This window comes from Heloderma suspectum, chromosome 7 (assembly GCF_057233095.1).
Source record: "Heloderma suspectum isolate Gila_16-S chromosome 7, 16-S_ref, whole genome shotgun sequence".
Classification (NCBI taxonomy): domain Eukaryota; kingdom Metazoa; phylum Chordata; class Lepidosauria; order Squamata; family Helodermatidae; genus Heloderma; species Heloderma suspectum.
The window spans coordinates 108,687,817-108,701,655 of record NC_139464.1 but is presented as its reverse complement, the minus strand read 5'-3'; the positions used below and the strand labels follow the sequence as shown (position 1 = coordinate 108,701,655).

Genomic DNA, 13,839 nt, shown 5'->3' with positions numbered 1-13,839 from the left:
TTAGGATTGTGCCTTAAGAGACCAAACTGGTTATTAAAATATCCAAAGGCACAAGATTGATAGGAGTCAGTTACCTTTTTCACTGTCTTTTCAACAAAATGGTTTCCAAGTGGAATCAGGGCACCTCCAAAGATGGCCAGCAGCGCTCCTATGATTGCACCGGTCAGCAGGCCACAGTTTAGGTTACAGCCCATTCTTCCTCTTTATAAAGGTGCAGGCCAGGGAAGCTTTGCAGTTTCTTCCAGCTCTAGGACCTCTTTATTGCTTTTTCTGTCCCAGCACGCATGCGTGACACTCTCACTGGCAGGAGTCTCTAATACAGCGGTGACCTAAACACTTTCAAAAGAGATCAAAGTACAGATTGAGCACAGAAGATCACATAAACTTGCAACTTTATCTTTTTATTTTTGGAAAACAATGATTATATTAAGCACACACACATACATCCTCTGTGCATATGTACATAACTAAGCTCTGGTTGAGTCGCAAGGAACAGAATATTTCTATTCCATTTCATCATACCAAAGTAAGTACTTCTGTGTAGCACTAGTCAGGCATAGCATTTCCAGAAATCAAAGCCTGATTGTTGACTATTTAGGACTGAGCCGTCCCCCTCATCACAAGGGTCAAAAAGCATCAAAGAGAAAATGGATCTGAACATTCACCTGCAGGGAGGGGGAGGATCACACAGGCAGATACAGCACCTCACTTGGTCGCTCAACACTTGGTTCACAGGCAAACTGCGAGGATCTGCTCCACTGAAAAGCACTATGCTTGAAGGAACGAATCGAGGTCCTGCCTCTGTGAATTTGACCTACCATCGCCTGTTTGCACAGGCAGTTCATCAGCTGTTGCTGCAGTCATCAGCAGGTGCCTTTTATGCATTCACTAATACGCTATTCCTGTGCTGGATCTTTGGTACCGGCCAACTACAAGGGCTGAGTTTGTAGGGCACTGGTTTAACCTCAATAAGGATATAATGAAAAGAAGTTCCATGACCATCAACTCAAAGCGCAATCCTATTGGCCCCTAAACATTGTCTGAAGGGCCATAGGACACTGAAGCTTCTTCCCTTTGAGGTCAGAGTCAGTGCTCTGACCTTGGAAGGGGGAGTTAGAGATCCACCCCCTTGCAGCTGGCACACAAAGAACCATGCCAGCTGCCTTCTGAGGTTGGAAAAGTGACCTTGGGGAGGGGAAACAGGGCAGGGCATTCCAGTCAGTGGGGAGGGGAGGAGAGGTTATGAGGTATCTTGAGCATCTTCCAGCCTCCTTCCCTCACCCTCTGAAGCGCCGTCACTAGATGGGCTAAAAAGCCCATCTAGCAAAATATGCAGGGTGGGAGGATAGTGAGGTGAAGATCTCCTCTGCTGCTCTTCCTGCCCTGCATTGGATGACTGGAAGCCTCTATCTTCAGTGGCTTCCAATCATCGAGGACACAATCGATAGGATTAAGAACATAAGAAGAGCCCTGCTGGATCAGATCAAGGCTCCATCCAGTCCAGCATTCTGTTCACGCAGTGGCAATTGGCAAACCAGCTCCCCAGAGGAAACCCACAAGCAGGACACAAGCACAACAGCATCCTCCCACCTATGTTCCCCCGCCGCAACTGGTGTGCATCAGCATACTCATACTGCCTCTGATACTGGAGGTAGCCATCAGTACTAGTAGCCACTGATAGCCTTCTCCTGCAGGAATGTAACCCCCTTTTAAAGCCATCCAACATGTTGGTGGTGGCAAATTCCATAGTTTGCACCATCTGAAGAAGGACTTCCTTTTATCTGTCCTGAATCTCCCACCAATGAGCTTCATGGGATGACCCCGGGTTCTAGTATTTTGAGAGAGGGAGAAAAACATGTCCCTATCCACATTGTCCACACCATGCATAATGTTGTAGAGTCTCGCCTTACCCTCTTTTTTTCCAACCTAAACAATCCCAACTGTTGTAATGTCCCCTCATAGCAGAGATGCTCCAGCCCCTTGGTCATGTTAGTTGACCTTTTCTGCACCCTCAGTGTCCCACATGTCCTTGTTTACATCACTTGCACACATATATGTGTAAAGATTAAAGTGGGTCTAAGGGCACCCTTTAGCCAGAGGTGTGGTGGGCACATAGCGGATTTACACAGCATGCTCTGACTAAAATGGGGAACAGCAACTTTTAACATAGTAAAATTAGCTCAAGCACAATTTTGTCCTCAAAAATACATGCCTGCATATTCATTACAGAAGAGAAAAATCACTTGGCTCGCATACCCATCTGCTAGCACAACCTTCTTCAACTGGGCACCCTCCATATATGTCGAACTACAACTCCCACCATTCCCGGTGTGTAGGGTTGGATGGGAGTTGTGTGTACCTGTGTTTCCGGAGCGTGCCCAGTTGGACAAGGTTGTGCTAGTATATGGGCTTGGATACTAATTCTAGGCCAAACCTCAGAGCAGGTCCACCCCAGGACATTTTGCTGCCTGAGGTGGATAACAAATTGCACCCTCCCACTCACCCCCCACAAGTCAAGAGACAAGTCAAGTCCTTAGGCAAGCCAGGTTATTTCTGAATCTGAACACATGAGACAGAAAACCCTCAGATTACAATACACGCACCCCTTGTAGTATGCGTCCAATTTCTATGGCAAAATAGTGATCCATTTGCTTAATGGATCCTTATTTCATAATAGAAATAGCAGGCATGGGCCTCCCAATCTGGACCAGGCCCATAGTGAGGGGGAGAAATGGTTAAAGCCTCTCTATCCCCACACTAGGGTTCCGGTTGAGGCCCCCCCCCACTACACTATGCACACGCGCACACACCCCTACTCTTGGGTAAAAATAGGAGTGGGGAGAGAGACAAAGCTAGCATTAAAGTAATGTCTGCTTTGGCCCTAAAAAGCATGCTAGCTTCATTCCAAATCGAGTTGTCAGATTTTGAGCCAGCCTCTCAGGCTGTGCCTTTAACAGCAGCTTGAATGCACTGCTGGAGAGGAGGAGGAGGAGGAGAAGGAGAAGAAAAGCTCTACATCTTTCCAGTGGAGAGCTCCATGCACCTTTCCCACAGACCTGCTAGACCTTATCTTCTCACCGAAGAAGCTTTTGTTTCGTAGAACACCGTTCAAAATCCTGCTTCTATATGCAGAAAGATCCTTTGAGTTTTAGTGGTCCTCTTCCAAGATATGAGCCAAAACAACCTTACTATAGGCTGGTAAAACTGAATCCTTTCTTCTTAAGTTCCACTCTAAATAAGCTTGCCAACTTCCCATTTCTGGAATGCCGTCTGAAGAGAACAAGAACTTTTTAGCTACTGTACAAACGCAATGCAGGACAAAGTCCACCTTACCATTGAACTCTTGTGACAAATCACAGCAATTTCCTCCAGCTATTTAAAATCCCTATTCCCTGCTTTTGTAACTGTAAAAGCAGAGTCAGTCTAGACTTATCTTCAAGTTCTGCAATATAAGATTGCCATTTGTGCAAGAGTTCAATGTATTCCTTCAGATAGCAACAAGGTTATTGATAACTACAGCTGAAGGTCAATAAGAGACTATTCATGATTGTATTTTATGAGAGTGGATTACTGTCACATAGAGATAAGAGAAACAATTCAAAAATCGACATTGCTCAGGGTAACCCCCCGCAAGAGTGCACCTCAGAAGCTCTCAAAAATGTCTTCCAGGAGTTTATTTCAGATGATTTTTCACTTTTCATTTTTTAAGCAACCCCAAAGCACTTTACAAGATAAAATCCTGATAAACATACAATAAAACCAATAATTCACACAATAAACCAGTGATAAAACAATAGAATCTCATTAAAATAACCAGGGAGAGCTAGGGATGTGCGAAATCACCCCTGTCCAGGTTCTCTGGACTCCTGCTCAGCCCCTGCCTCTGCCCGCCGGTCCCCAGACTCTGCCCGAGCCCCTTCCACTCTCAGCAAGCAGCCTGCACTCACCCCAGCCATCTCATCGAGCTCCACGGTCACCATCTCTAAAAAAAAATGAAATGAAATGGCGATTGCAAAAATGGGCATGTTTTTGTATGTGCGAAAATGCACATTTTTGTGAATGTGCATATTCTCATGTGTGAAATGCACATTTCTGTGAAGGCACACATTAGCGTGTGTACAAAAATGTGCATTTTTCATAAAACGCACATTTTCGTGCATACACAAATATGCGCATTCACAAAATGCGCATTTTCGCGTGTGTGCAAATTTGAGCATTTTTGTGATCGCCATTTTATTTCTCAGTAAATGGCAACTGCGAAGCTTGACAAGGCTGCCGAGGTGAGTGCAGGCCATTCGCCGACCGCAGACAGGGAGCGGGCAGGGGCAGGGGCTTGGCGAGCGGGTGTCAGGGGTACAGGCAGGAGCAGGTCTACCAGATTCCGGGTCTGAATTGGGCACCCATGCCATCCCAAGGGAGAGCTGACAATGCTAACAGCCAGGGAACTGTCTGGGCAAACAGATTTTTTTTAAAGCTGTCGGTGGAACTACTCCACACTAGGAGCTCACCTGATCTCAATGGGGATATCGTTCCATGAGTGATCCATTTTCAATAGATTAGTACAGGGGAAAGCAGCCTTTTTAGCCATGGGTACATTTAGCCATTTGAGAAACAGTCCCGGGCACCACTGCAAAATGGCTGCCATGGATAGTGTGGGTGGCAAAGGAAAAGTAACCTGCCCAAAAGATGGAGTGCAAAGCAGAGGTGGGGTCTGAGCCCCAATACATTAGACAACTCCTTTGAAACCAGCTTTAAGCACCAACAGAAACCTATTTCACAGCAATCTCAGCTTCTGGAAAGTAAATGCGCTACTTTTTTGGAAAAGTGGGTGGGGCAGGGCACCTTAGTGGGTGCTAAGAAAGGTATTTCCGGTGCATGGGTGCCCAAGGGCACCACTTTGCCTCCCCTTGGATTATTATATAGACTTTTCATAAAAGTTACATTATTATGTATATTAACTATATTTACATGTAACTTGAGTAAGCACAAAACAGCTTCCATGGGTTCCTAGGGTTTTCCCCCTGATCCAGTCAATTACCAGGTCCATATTCACTTAGCTTCCACAATGCTACACCACTGAGTTCTCACAGATCATAGAATCATAGAATAGTAGGGTTGGAAGGGGCCTATTAAGACCATAGAGTCCAACTCCCTGCTCACTGCAGGAATCCAGGTCACAGCATCCCTGACAGATGGCTATCCTCCAGCCTCATCTTGAATGAGGGAGAGTGTGGGAGAGCCCACCGCCTCCCTAGGTCATTGGTTCCATTATCGTATTGCTCTAACATTCAGTTTCTCCTGATGTTCAGCCAGAATCTGGCTTCCTGTAACTTGAGCCCATGATTCCATGTCCTGCACTCTGGGATGATCGAGAAGAGATCCTGGCCTTCCTCTCTGTGACAACCTTTCAAGGACTTGAAGAGCGATGTCCTAAAGACTGAGAGGAGATAGGATATCTCTTCTCAAGGTTAAACATGCCCAGTTCTTTCAGTCTCTCTTCATAGGGCTTTGTTTCCAGTCCCCTGATCATCCTTGTTGCCCTCCTCTGAACCCTTTCTGGCTTGTCTGCATCCTTCTTAAAGTGTGATGCCCAGAACTGGACACAGTACTCCAGATGAGGCCTAACCAGTGCTGAGTAGAGGGGAACTAGTACTTCCCGGGATTTGGAAGCTATGCTTCTATTAATGCAGCCCCAAATAGCATTTGCCTTTGTTACAGCCACATCACATTGTTGGCTCATATTCAGGCAGCTTGTGATCTACCACAATTCCAAATCTGAGATGGGGAGGGGGGGCTTGTACAACCACCCCGGTTTTGCAGTATTTATCATGGGCTACATTAGCTTTACCCAAGAGATAGCTGTAATCTCTCCCCACCCTTTATTGGCATGCTGTGGACATCCTAGATAGAATCTCACTGACATCTACTACATCAGAACCAAACTACAGATTATGTGAACTGCAGAGCATGTAACTGAGGCTTATCTATTATTATTATTATTATTATTATTATTATTATTATTATTATTATTATTATTATTATTATTTTACTCTAATGTAAGTGCATGCAGGTGGCCCAGGACCACCATGCTGCAGGAAGAGGAGGATTAAACCTCCCACCACCATTTGCTTCCCAAAATCCCACTGCAACCCCCCCCCCCCGTGCTTCATGGGAGAACATTAAAAAAGGGGGGAGGAAACAGTTTCCACTGGGGTTAAGACATCTGAATTAGGGCCATAAACACTTACACTAGAGGGAAAAAAGCTTCAGCAACATGCTCTGTGATTAGCATAACATGCAGCTTTGCTCTTAATAACCTCTATTTAAAGAAACTTAACCTTGCAGCATGCAACCTGATGACAGATCCTGTACTGTTTTAGAAGAGGTGACAAGCTGCATCCACCAGTACCCTGTTCTTCTACTGTACACAGTTAAAAGGGAGCAGGAAGCACGTCCTTCTTTGCATCTCAGAATTGCATCATAGAGAAACAAAGGGGTAAAATGATACCTGTGCATACCTTGGGGTTATTGCTTCCCCCCTCATAAATATACAAACATTAATGAGTTAAGGCCATGTAATTACTACATGTAAAATGACATCAGCATAAAAGTGAGTATTCAAAATTTAGTTCTGCCAAAAAAAAGAAGATGTTTCCAACCCTGCCATAGAAATGATGATGCCTTGGATTCAAAATTCAAGTACCACAGACTTGTTGGCATCTCATGCTTAAGCAAATATGACACCTCTCGGTTACCAAAATGCCAAAATATCATGGCACATAAGCTATCCCAACACTGGACCCAAATATCAGAGGATAGTAAGTAAAAGTAATTCTTGGCAAAATATTCCACTGTTTAGATAACAACAACAACCATCACCACCACCACCACCAGAGGAGAAATTTTAGAAATCTTTTCAAACTGTGTTTCCCCTGTATCTGAATTCAAAATGGAATGAAGCGTAACACAGACTGCAAGTGTACTAATGTTCCTTGAGTAGTCAGATAACTTCCTAATGATGATGAAGAAATTGACTCTATACATCAAAGATCTCAGAAGGTTCTACTCTCCTATCATGGAGTATTTGTGGACAACATCTAAATACAAAATTAAAAGCCTTACCTCTAGAGATAGTTCTTTGCTTCTTGTAAAATGGGATGGATTGATAAAAATTATCTAATGCTGCCACTGGAATGAACACATGCATCCTTCTACTGACAAAACAAATCCTTAAGTCATGTGGTGTGTGACCGGCTGGCTTTATATATTCCACTTCTCCATTTATTGCCAGAAAATGCTGTGAACTTATATTGCATGGCTATTTATACCACCCTGAAAAAACCTTTTACCTACTTCCACAGTTGCTTTTTGAGAGGAGGGGCTTAATTGATCCAAGGCAGGCATGGGCCATAGAAACAGAGGGAAACTCCTGCCCTCAGTTGTCCCTCAGTCACACCTAAGCCTAGTACTCTATACACACACACACACACACACACACACACACACACACAAATAAATTCCTAATTTTGTGTTCCATTCAGATAACAGGCTATTGATAAACATTCATGCAAGGCCATTGTTCTAGCACAAACAGTTGAATCTCAAGTCCTTGCCTTGTCATCCAAATGCAATCAAAATTTGTCTCTAGAAGTGCCAGAAAGGAAGAAGGCTATTGTTTTTCCAGTGTGCATTTGTGTTGTTGTTCAAGCTTAAACCTGAGAACATAGGATTCCCTTATGGAGACAAAGAGGAATTTCTCAGCTTTATGGGTTAAAGTTGTGGCCAAAATAAAGGTTACCAGTAGGGATGTACAGCTTTTGTTCAGTCTGTTCCATCTGTGTGTCACACACTGTCAGGCATCTTTTGTTCTATCGTCCATTCATTGACAGAAACTGATTTTATTTACAAATTAGCTCAAGCAGAATTTTGTTCTGCTTGAGCTAATTTGCATTAATGCTAATTTGCATTAGCGCAAGTGTGCATTGGCGCTAGGGATGGCGGAGAATTCTGCCGTGGACCCAAATGAGGCTGGATTCTTTTGGATCCAGCCTCCAGGATCCTCAGCAGAACAGATCACTTACCTCCGCCTCCCGAGGATCCCTTCTGGAACAGCATGCCAGCTCCATACCGCTTCTGATACAGTAATGGCGACTGCCATTACTGTATCGGAAGCGGTACGGAGCTGGCGTGGAGCTCCGCGGAATTGTCACAGAGTGAAGCCGCTCTGGAGGATTCCGTGGGGGAGGAATGGATTGCCTCCCCCTCCCCAGCGGACAATGCTGCGGATCAGACAATAAGCAATCCGTCCATCCCTAATTGGCACTAATTCGTACTTGTGCAAATGTGCTAATCCACATTAGTTAATGTGACTGAGTGCTAATGCACATCAATTAATGCAGATAGCACATTAGCATAAGTGCACATTAGTGCTAGTGCACATTAACACAATTCCCCCCCCCCCGTGAAAAATCAGTCCATAAGTCCATGGGATCTGCATGACTTGGAAAAAGTCAGTCCACTGCGGAATCCACAGGTTGGAATCTTAGAAAACTGAACCCATTTGAATCCATTGCAGATTTCTCCGATATCCCTAGTTACCCTCAAGCAGAGATGCAAACATTTTGGGGGTGGATGAAACCCGGAGAGTGGGTGGGAGAGAAGAGGTAAAAGAAAACCAGCTTCTTAACCTAGCAACTCAAAATGCCAGTGGTTACTGGACACCTGGAGTTTTACACCCCTGCTGACATGCCTTAAAGAATTTACTAGGAATAGCAAAGTATCTACTTCCACACTGAACCTCTAGCAATTGTTTGCAGTCCAGTTGTGAGGATGTGATTTAGAGTATTTCGTTGATTCCACCTGCCCCCTCCCAGCCCCAGAATGTGTTTCCAGCTCAGCCTTATTCCCCCCACTTTTAATCATAATTAAAAGTAGGCAGGTGCAGTTTTATTTATTCACTTACTTGAGAAGAAATTTGCTATGACAGAAAATAATACGACAAGAGAGAAGTTGAACAACATTCTCCTATGGTGGCTTTGTCTTGCCAGAAAGCATCTCCATTTGCACAAGGCACAAGTCTTTACTTTCTGATCCAGGTTTTACCATATTCAGGATACTTTTACAATTTCTCACTACAATATGCTTAAAATAACTTTCCCCTTCTTTCCCCATTCATTCCCTTTTTGTGATGTGATTTCCTGGCAAAGAGATTTGAAGTCTATATTACTGGTGATTCCTTTTCTTGCTTTTGTAACAGTCTAGTTGTTCAAGCGGTATAAAGTGAAAGAAAATTTACAAATGTAAATACTATTTTCACTGATAATCCAGCTGCATCTTTGCAAATAAACTACGGGGTTATTATTCATGCTTTAATTTACTATGTAGCATGTATAATGAAGAAAGGGCCCCAAGAATAAGGCTAGAAACAAGGGAGAAAACCTTGTGCTGTACAATCCAATGCATGTTTAACTCAGAAAAGAGTCCCATAGATCTCTGTGTGATTCAGTCCCTAGCAAAGATGTTTAGGGCTGCAGCCCAAGATATGCATGAAAACAGAAACAAATTGTGCCAAATGTATTGAGCACCTATTAGCTTTGCAAGCTAGTCAGATGAAAAACATTTCTAAAAAAGAGAGTTTGATGACAATGTATTCTCTTGCTATGCAAATACAATGAGAAATCCTGTGAGTTAATTAAAATATAGCATTCACATGTGAAACAGTCTCCATTTCTTGCCCTCTTTGCTATAGGATTTCATTAAAAACTACCCCCATGCATTTCTAAAGCATACAACAAGGCATGTAGATTTATCCACGTATATTCAGATGTAAAAATGCCCCACCCACAAATACCAGTATGTGGGCTGAAAATGGTGTGCAATTTACTAAGCAACCCAAGTGAACTAAATCGAATCTTCTCATGGAGTTCCCACAAGACAAATGCCCTCTTATTAGATATCTGGCATTAAAGATCAATTTTTAAAACATCGATGTCCCAAATCAACATAGCCCACCGGCATAAGATCACCACCAAAAAACAAAACAGAAACAAAGCCTGATCCACTAGCACAAGGCCAACCCCAATTATTGCCTGAAGATGCCAACAAACCTGGATGGATGGACGAACGACCCTCAATAGCCCTGCCAAAAGGACTTGTAGAGTTGGAGAAAAGCTTGCTAAGTTGAGTCCTTATTCACAGAGAAAATAGGTTGCTGTAGCGACCCTATAGCAACCTAGGGCACCACAGACTGCCCGGTTCTCCAAGAGTCCGTTGATCTTTCATCAGCCTCAGTAGGGACAAAAGAGAGAAGATGCAGTGACTTAAAAATGCCTCAGTGACTAAAGTGTCTCAGGAGATTGGGAAAAACTAACACAACTCAGGACAGCCAGCCAAGCCTTTCCCCTATTTTTGCAAGCAGCCCCAGCTGGGGGCGGGGGGACGGACAAAAACTGCATCCAGTTCTCACACTCCACTTCAATAGTTCTGGTCTAGTAGGCAAGGTATCAAGTATGGTTTGGACAATCCAAGAGAATAGGTTTGAACAGGTAAAGAAACGTAACTAATCACACTTAATAATTATGTGGCATTTTGGTCTACAAAGCAAATATTAACTAACCCCAATACTTAATTAATCCCCACCATCATCTGACATGGGAGGTAAACAAAGACAGAGATTATGGTATTGGTTTCCACACTGAGAACAATAAAGCAACTGGGTCAGGTTAACACCTGGGAGTAGAAGACCAAAAGGCAAAAAGTGCAGAGGAAAGCACTAGCCGTATACCAAAAGGCGGACTGGGCAATGTTTTGATGTTTAAGAACCATGCACAAAATTCATAGAGCTGACATGCTTCCATTTTCTGAGTTCTCTCAGGGCCTATCACCACCCAGGTCAAGGCTTTTTCTTGTCTAGACTTCCTTCATGTTAGTCTACAATCCCTATCATCCCTACCACACACACACACACACACACACACACATACACAGCTGGAACTGCTAGCAACACCATTACCTCCTCTTCCTCTTCCAAGCTCCCCTCTTCCCAGCTAGGCATGGGTGTGAAATGTACTCAGTCAAGTTGGATTTTATGGATTTACCCAACTGGCACCTTTCAAGCCTTTCAATATGAGCCAACAACGTGATGTGGCTGCAAAAAAGGCAAATGCTCTTTTGGGCTGCATTAATAGAAGCATAGCTTCCAAATCCCGGGAAGTACTAGTCCCCCTCTACTCAGCACTGGTTAGGCCTCATCTGAAGTACTGTGTCCAGTTCTGGGCACCACACTTTAAGAAGGATGCAGACAAGCTGGAGAGTGTTCAGAGGAGGGGAACAAAGATGATCAGGGCACTGGAAACAAAGCCCTATGAAGAGAGACTGAAAGAACTGGGCATATCTAGCCTTGAGAAGAGAAGACTGAGGGGAGATAGGATAGCGCTCTTCAAGTCCTTGGAAAGGTTGCCACAGAGAGGAAGGCCAGGATCTCTTCTTGATCATCCCAGAATGCAGGACATGGAGTAATGGGCTCAAGTTACAGGAAGCCAGATTCCAGCTGAACATCAGGAAAAACTTCCTGACTGTTAGAGCAATATGACAATGGAACCAATTACCTGGGGAGGTGGTGGGCTCTCCCACACTGGAGGCATTGAAGATGAGGCTGGACAGCCATCTGTCAGGGATGCTCTGACCTGGATTCCTGCATTGAGCAGGGGGTTGGACTCGATGGCCTTGTAGGCCCCTTCCAACCCTACTATTCTATGATTCTATAAGTGAGCCAAGACAGCGTTGCATTCTGAAATCCACATTTTTGCAAGTGGCCTTTTGGTATGCCGCCATGTCACCAGCACACTCAGAAACAGAGTCAACTTTTATTTCTCATTTCCATTGGATGCAGGCAGAGCAGCAAGGTTGCTGAACAGGTGCCAAGAATCTACGGATAAGGGTGAATAAACTGAGGCTCAGTCCAGATAGTGGAGTGCAGCAGGTGGATTCAGTGTACCCAGGCTCAGCATCAGGGGGCGGCATGGGTGGGCAGCTGCTGAGGGCCCAGGAGCTCAAAAGGGCCACAGCCATGCCTCTGCCAAGCACTGTGACCACCATCCTCTCCCCCTCGCCTACTTGGGAAGTGCCATGGCTGAGCCTAGGGATGGCGTGGGCGGCCAATTCCGTCCAGGAATCCAGTGGAACTCCCCCACCCATACCACTGAGTCCAGCTTGCTGAGCCCCTGCCCCTACCCACCCTCTGCCCCCACTCAGCAAGTGGCCCTTACTCACCCCGGCAGCCTCGTTGAGCTCCATGGTCACCATTAAAAAAAAAAATGGGGATCGCAGGAATGTTGCAATATGCGCGTTTCTGCAATCGCCATTTTGTTTTCCAAAAATGATGACCTCAGAGCTTGACGAGGCCTCCGGGATGAGTGCAGGCTGCTCACCGAGCATAGGAGTGGCTCAAGCATGGTCTGGGGACTGGCAAGTGGGGGACAAGGGCTGGGCGGGTGCCCAGAGAACCCAGATGAGGGTGGGTTCACACATCCCTAGCAAAGTCTCCAGGCTCTTCAGCCCCCTCCCCCCATTTTCAGAGGCCTTTTTGTTTTTACTTACATTTTGAGTAGCAGCAATCTGACCCAACCAGATGCTGCTTTTGGAGGGGGACACAGCCACTGAGGCACCAAGGAGGACCTCAGGGGTTGAGTCCCCCCAAAGGCAGTGTCTGATTGGTTCAGATCACTGCTACCCAAAATGTAAGTTAAAAAAATCCTTTTAGCGGGAGTAACTATGACTCTCTTGGTTACAGGGTGGTGCCAATAATGATCCCATGCCTCCTCGTGGCCCCGCCGGGCAACGAGTCTCTTTGGAGACTCGGCAAAGTGAGTAATGGGGAACTGCCCCCACTTGGAAGAGTGGGGGAAATTGTCCTCCCAGAAATGGGTAGGACAGTTCGGAAATGACTTAACGCTATAAGTTGGACTGAGATCGGAGAATGTACATCTTGTGGGCCCCGATCAGACCCGATATAATATCATGGTCATTTGAGAGAGACAAGTGATGGTGGAAGGTGACCGGATGCGAGTATTTATTTTGTTGATTTCTGTTTTGTTTTTTATTTTCTCCATTTTCAGTGGGATATATAATCTCATGATGATTACCTCCCTGTGCATCTCGGTATATTCCATCATTACCCTAAGAGATGCCAGGAGCATGCGACATTCACAGTGCTATGACTTGACCATAAAAACGTGGGTGGATGGACTGCTGGGGTGCTGGTCACCTCCCAACAACTCAAAACCGGCTGCCTGCAAAGGGAGTGTTAAAACCATGGGGCCTGCACTTGGCTGGCTGGGTGCTGCTGTGGCACTTTGCCAGGGGGCAGCCAGGTGAGGATGAGCCAGCCACAGCCACCATACCAGGTAAAAAAGGGAGAGAACAGGAGGGGAGTTGGGCAGCTTTGCTGGCTGGCTGCTTGGACAGGTGGTGGTGGGGGACTTCGATGAGGGAGGGGAAAGGCGCTTGGGTGGGGCTTTGGGCAGCAGGGAGGGGTCTTGGCTGGTGGGCAGCTTTGGAGGGCAGGCGGCTTCAGAAGCGGCAGCAGGAGTGGCAGGGGTGGAGGCAAAGGGGCTTTGGCAGCAGTGGCAAAGGGCAGCAAGGCCCATCGGCAGCACTACGCGAGGGCACACCAGAGTCTGGCACAGGCCCTGAGTGTACTACTGGGAGGAGGAAATACCTGCTCTGAATTTGGATTGGTGAAATGATGCTTCTGTACTCAGTGCAGCTTCTGGGCCAGAATGCTGCTTCTTTTGTCTTCTGTTTTTTAGCTCACCAGCTTGACAGCAATGCCTACTACTG

General features: G+C 45.5%; 1 protein-coding gene across 7 annotated transcripts in view; it reads right to left on the bottom strand.

The window, feature by feature from the left end:
• CD36 (CD36 molecule (CD36 blood group)) overlaps positions 1–13,839 on the bottom strand; it is an 86,549-nt gene that overhangs the window by 62,424 nt on the left and 10,286 nt on the right. For 2 of the 7 annotated variants that reach the window (XM_084811082.1, XM_084811077.1), the window contains exon 2: positions 75–336. In XM_084811082.1, the coding sequence (XP_084667208.1) occupies positions 75–194 (120 nt within the window). In that variant the 5' untranslated portion in view covers positions 195–336. Of the gene's footprint in view, positions 1–74; positions 337–3,078; positions 3,279–7,122; positions 7,297–10,106; positions 10,286–13,839 lie in introns of those variants that run through there. The other 5 variants (XM_084811078.1, XM_084811083.1, XM_084811080.1 and 2 more) reach the window with 5 other exon arrangements.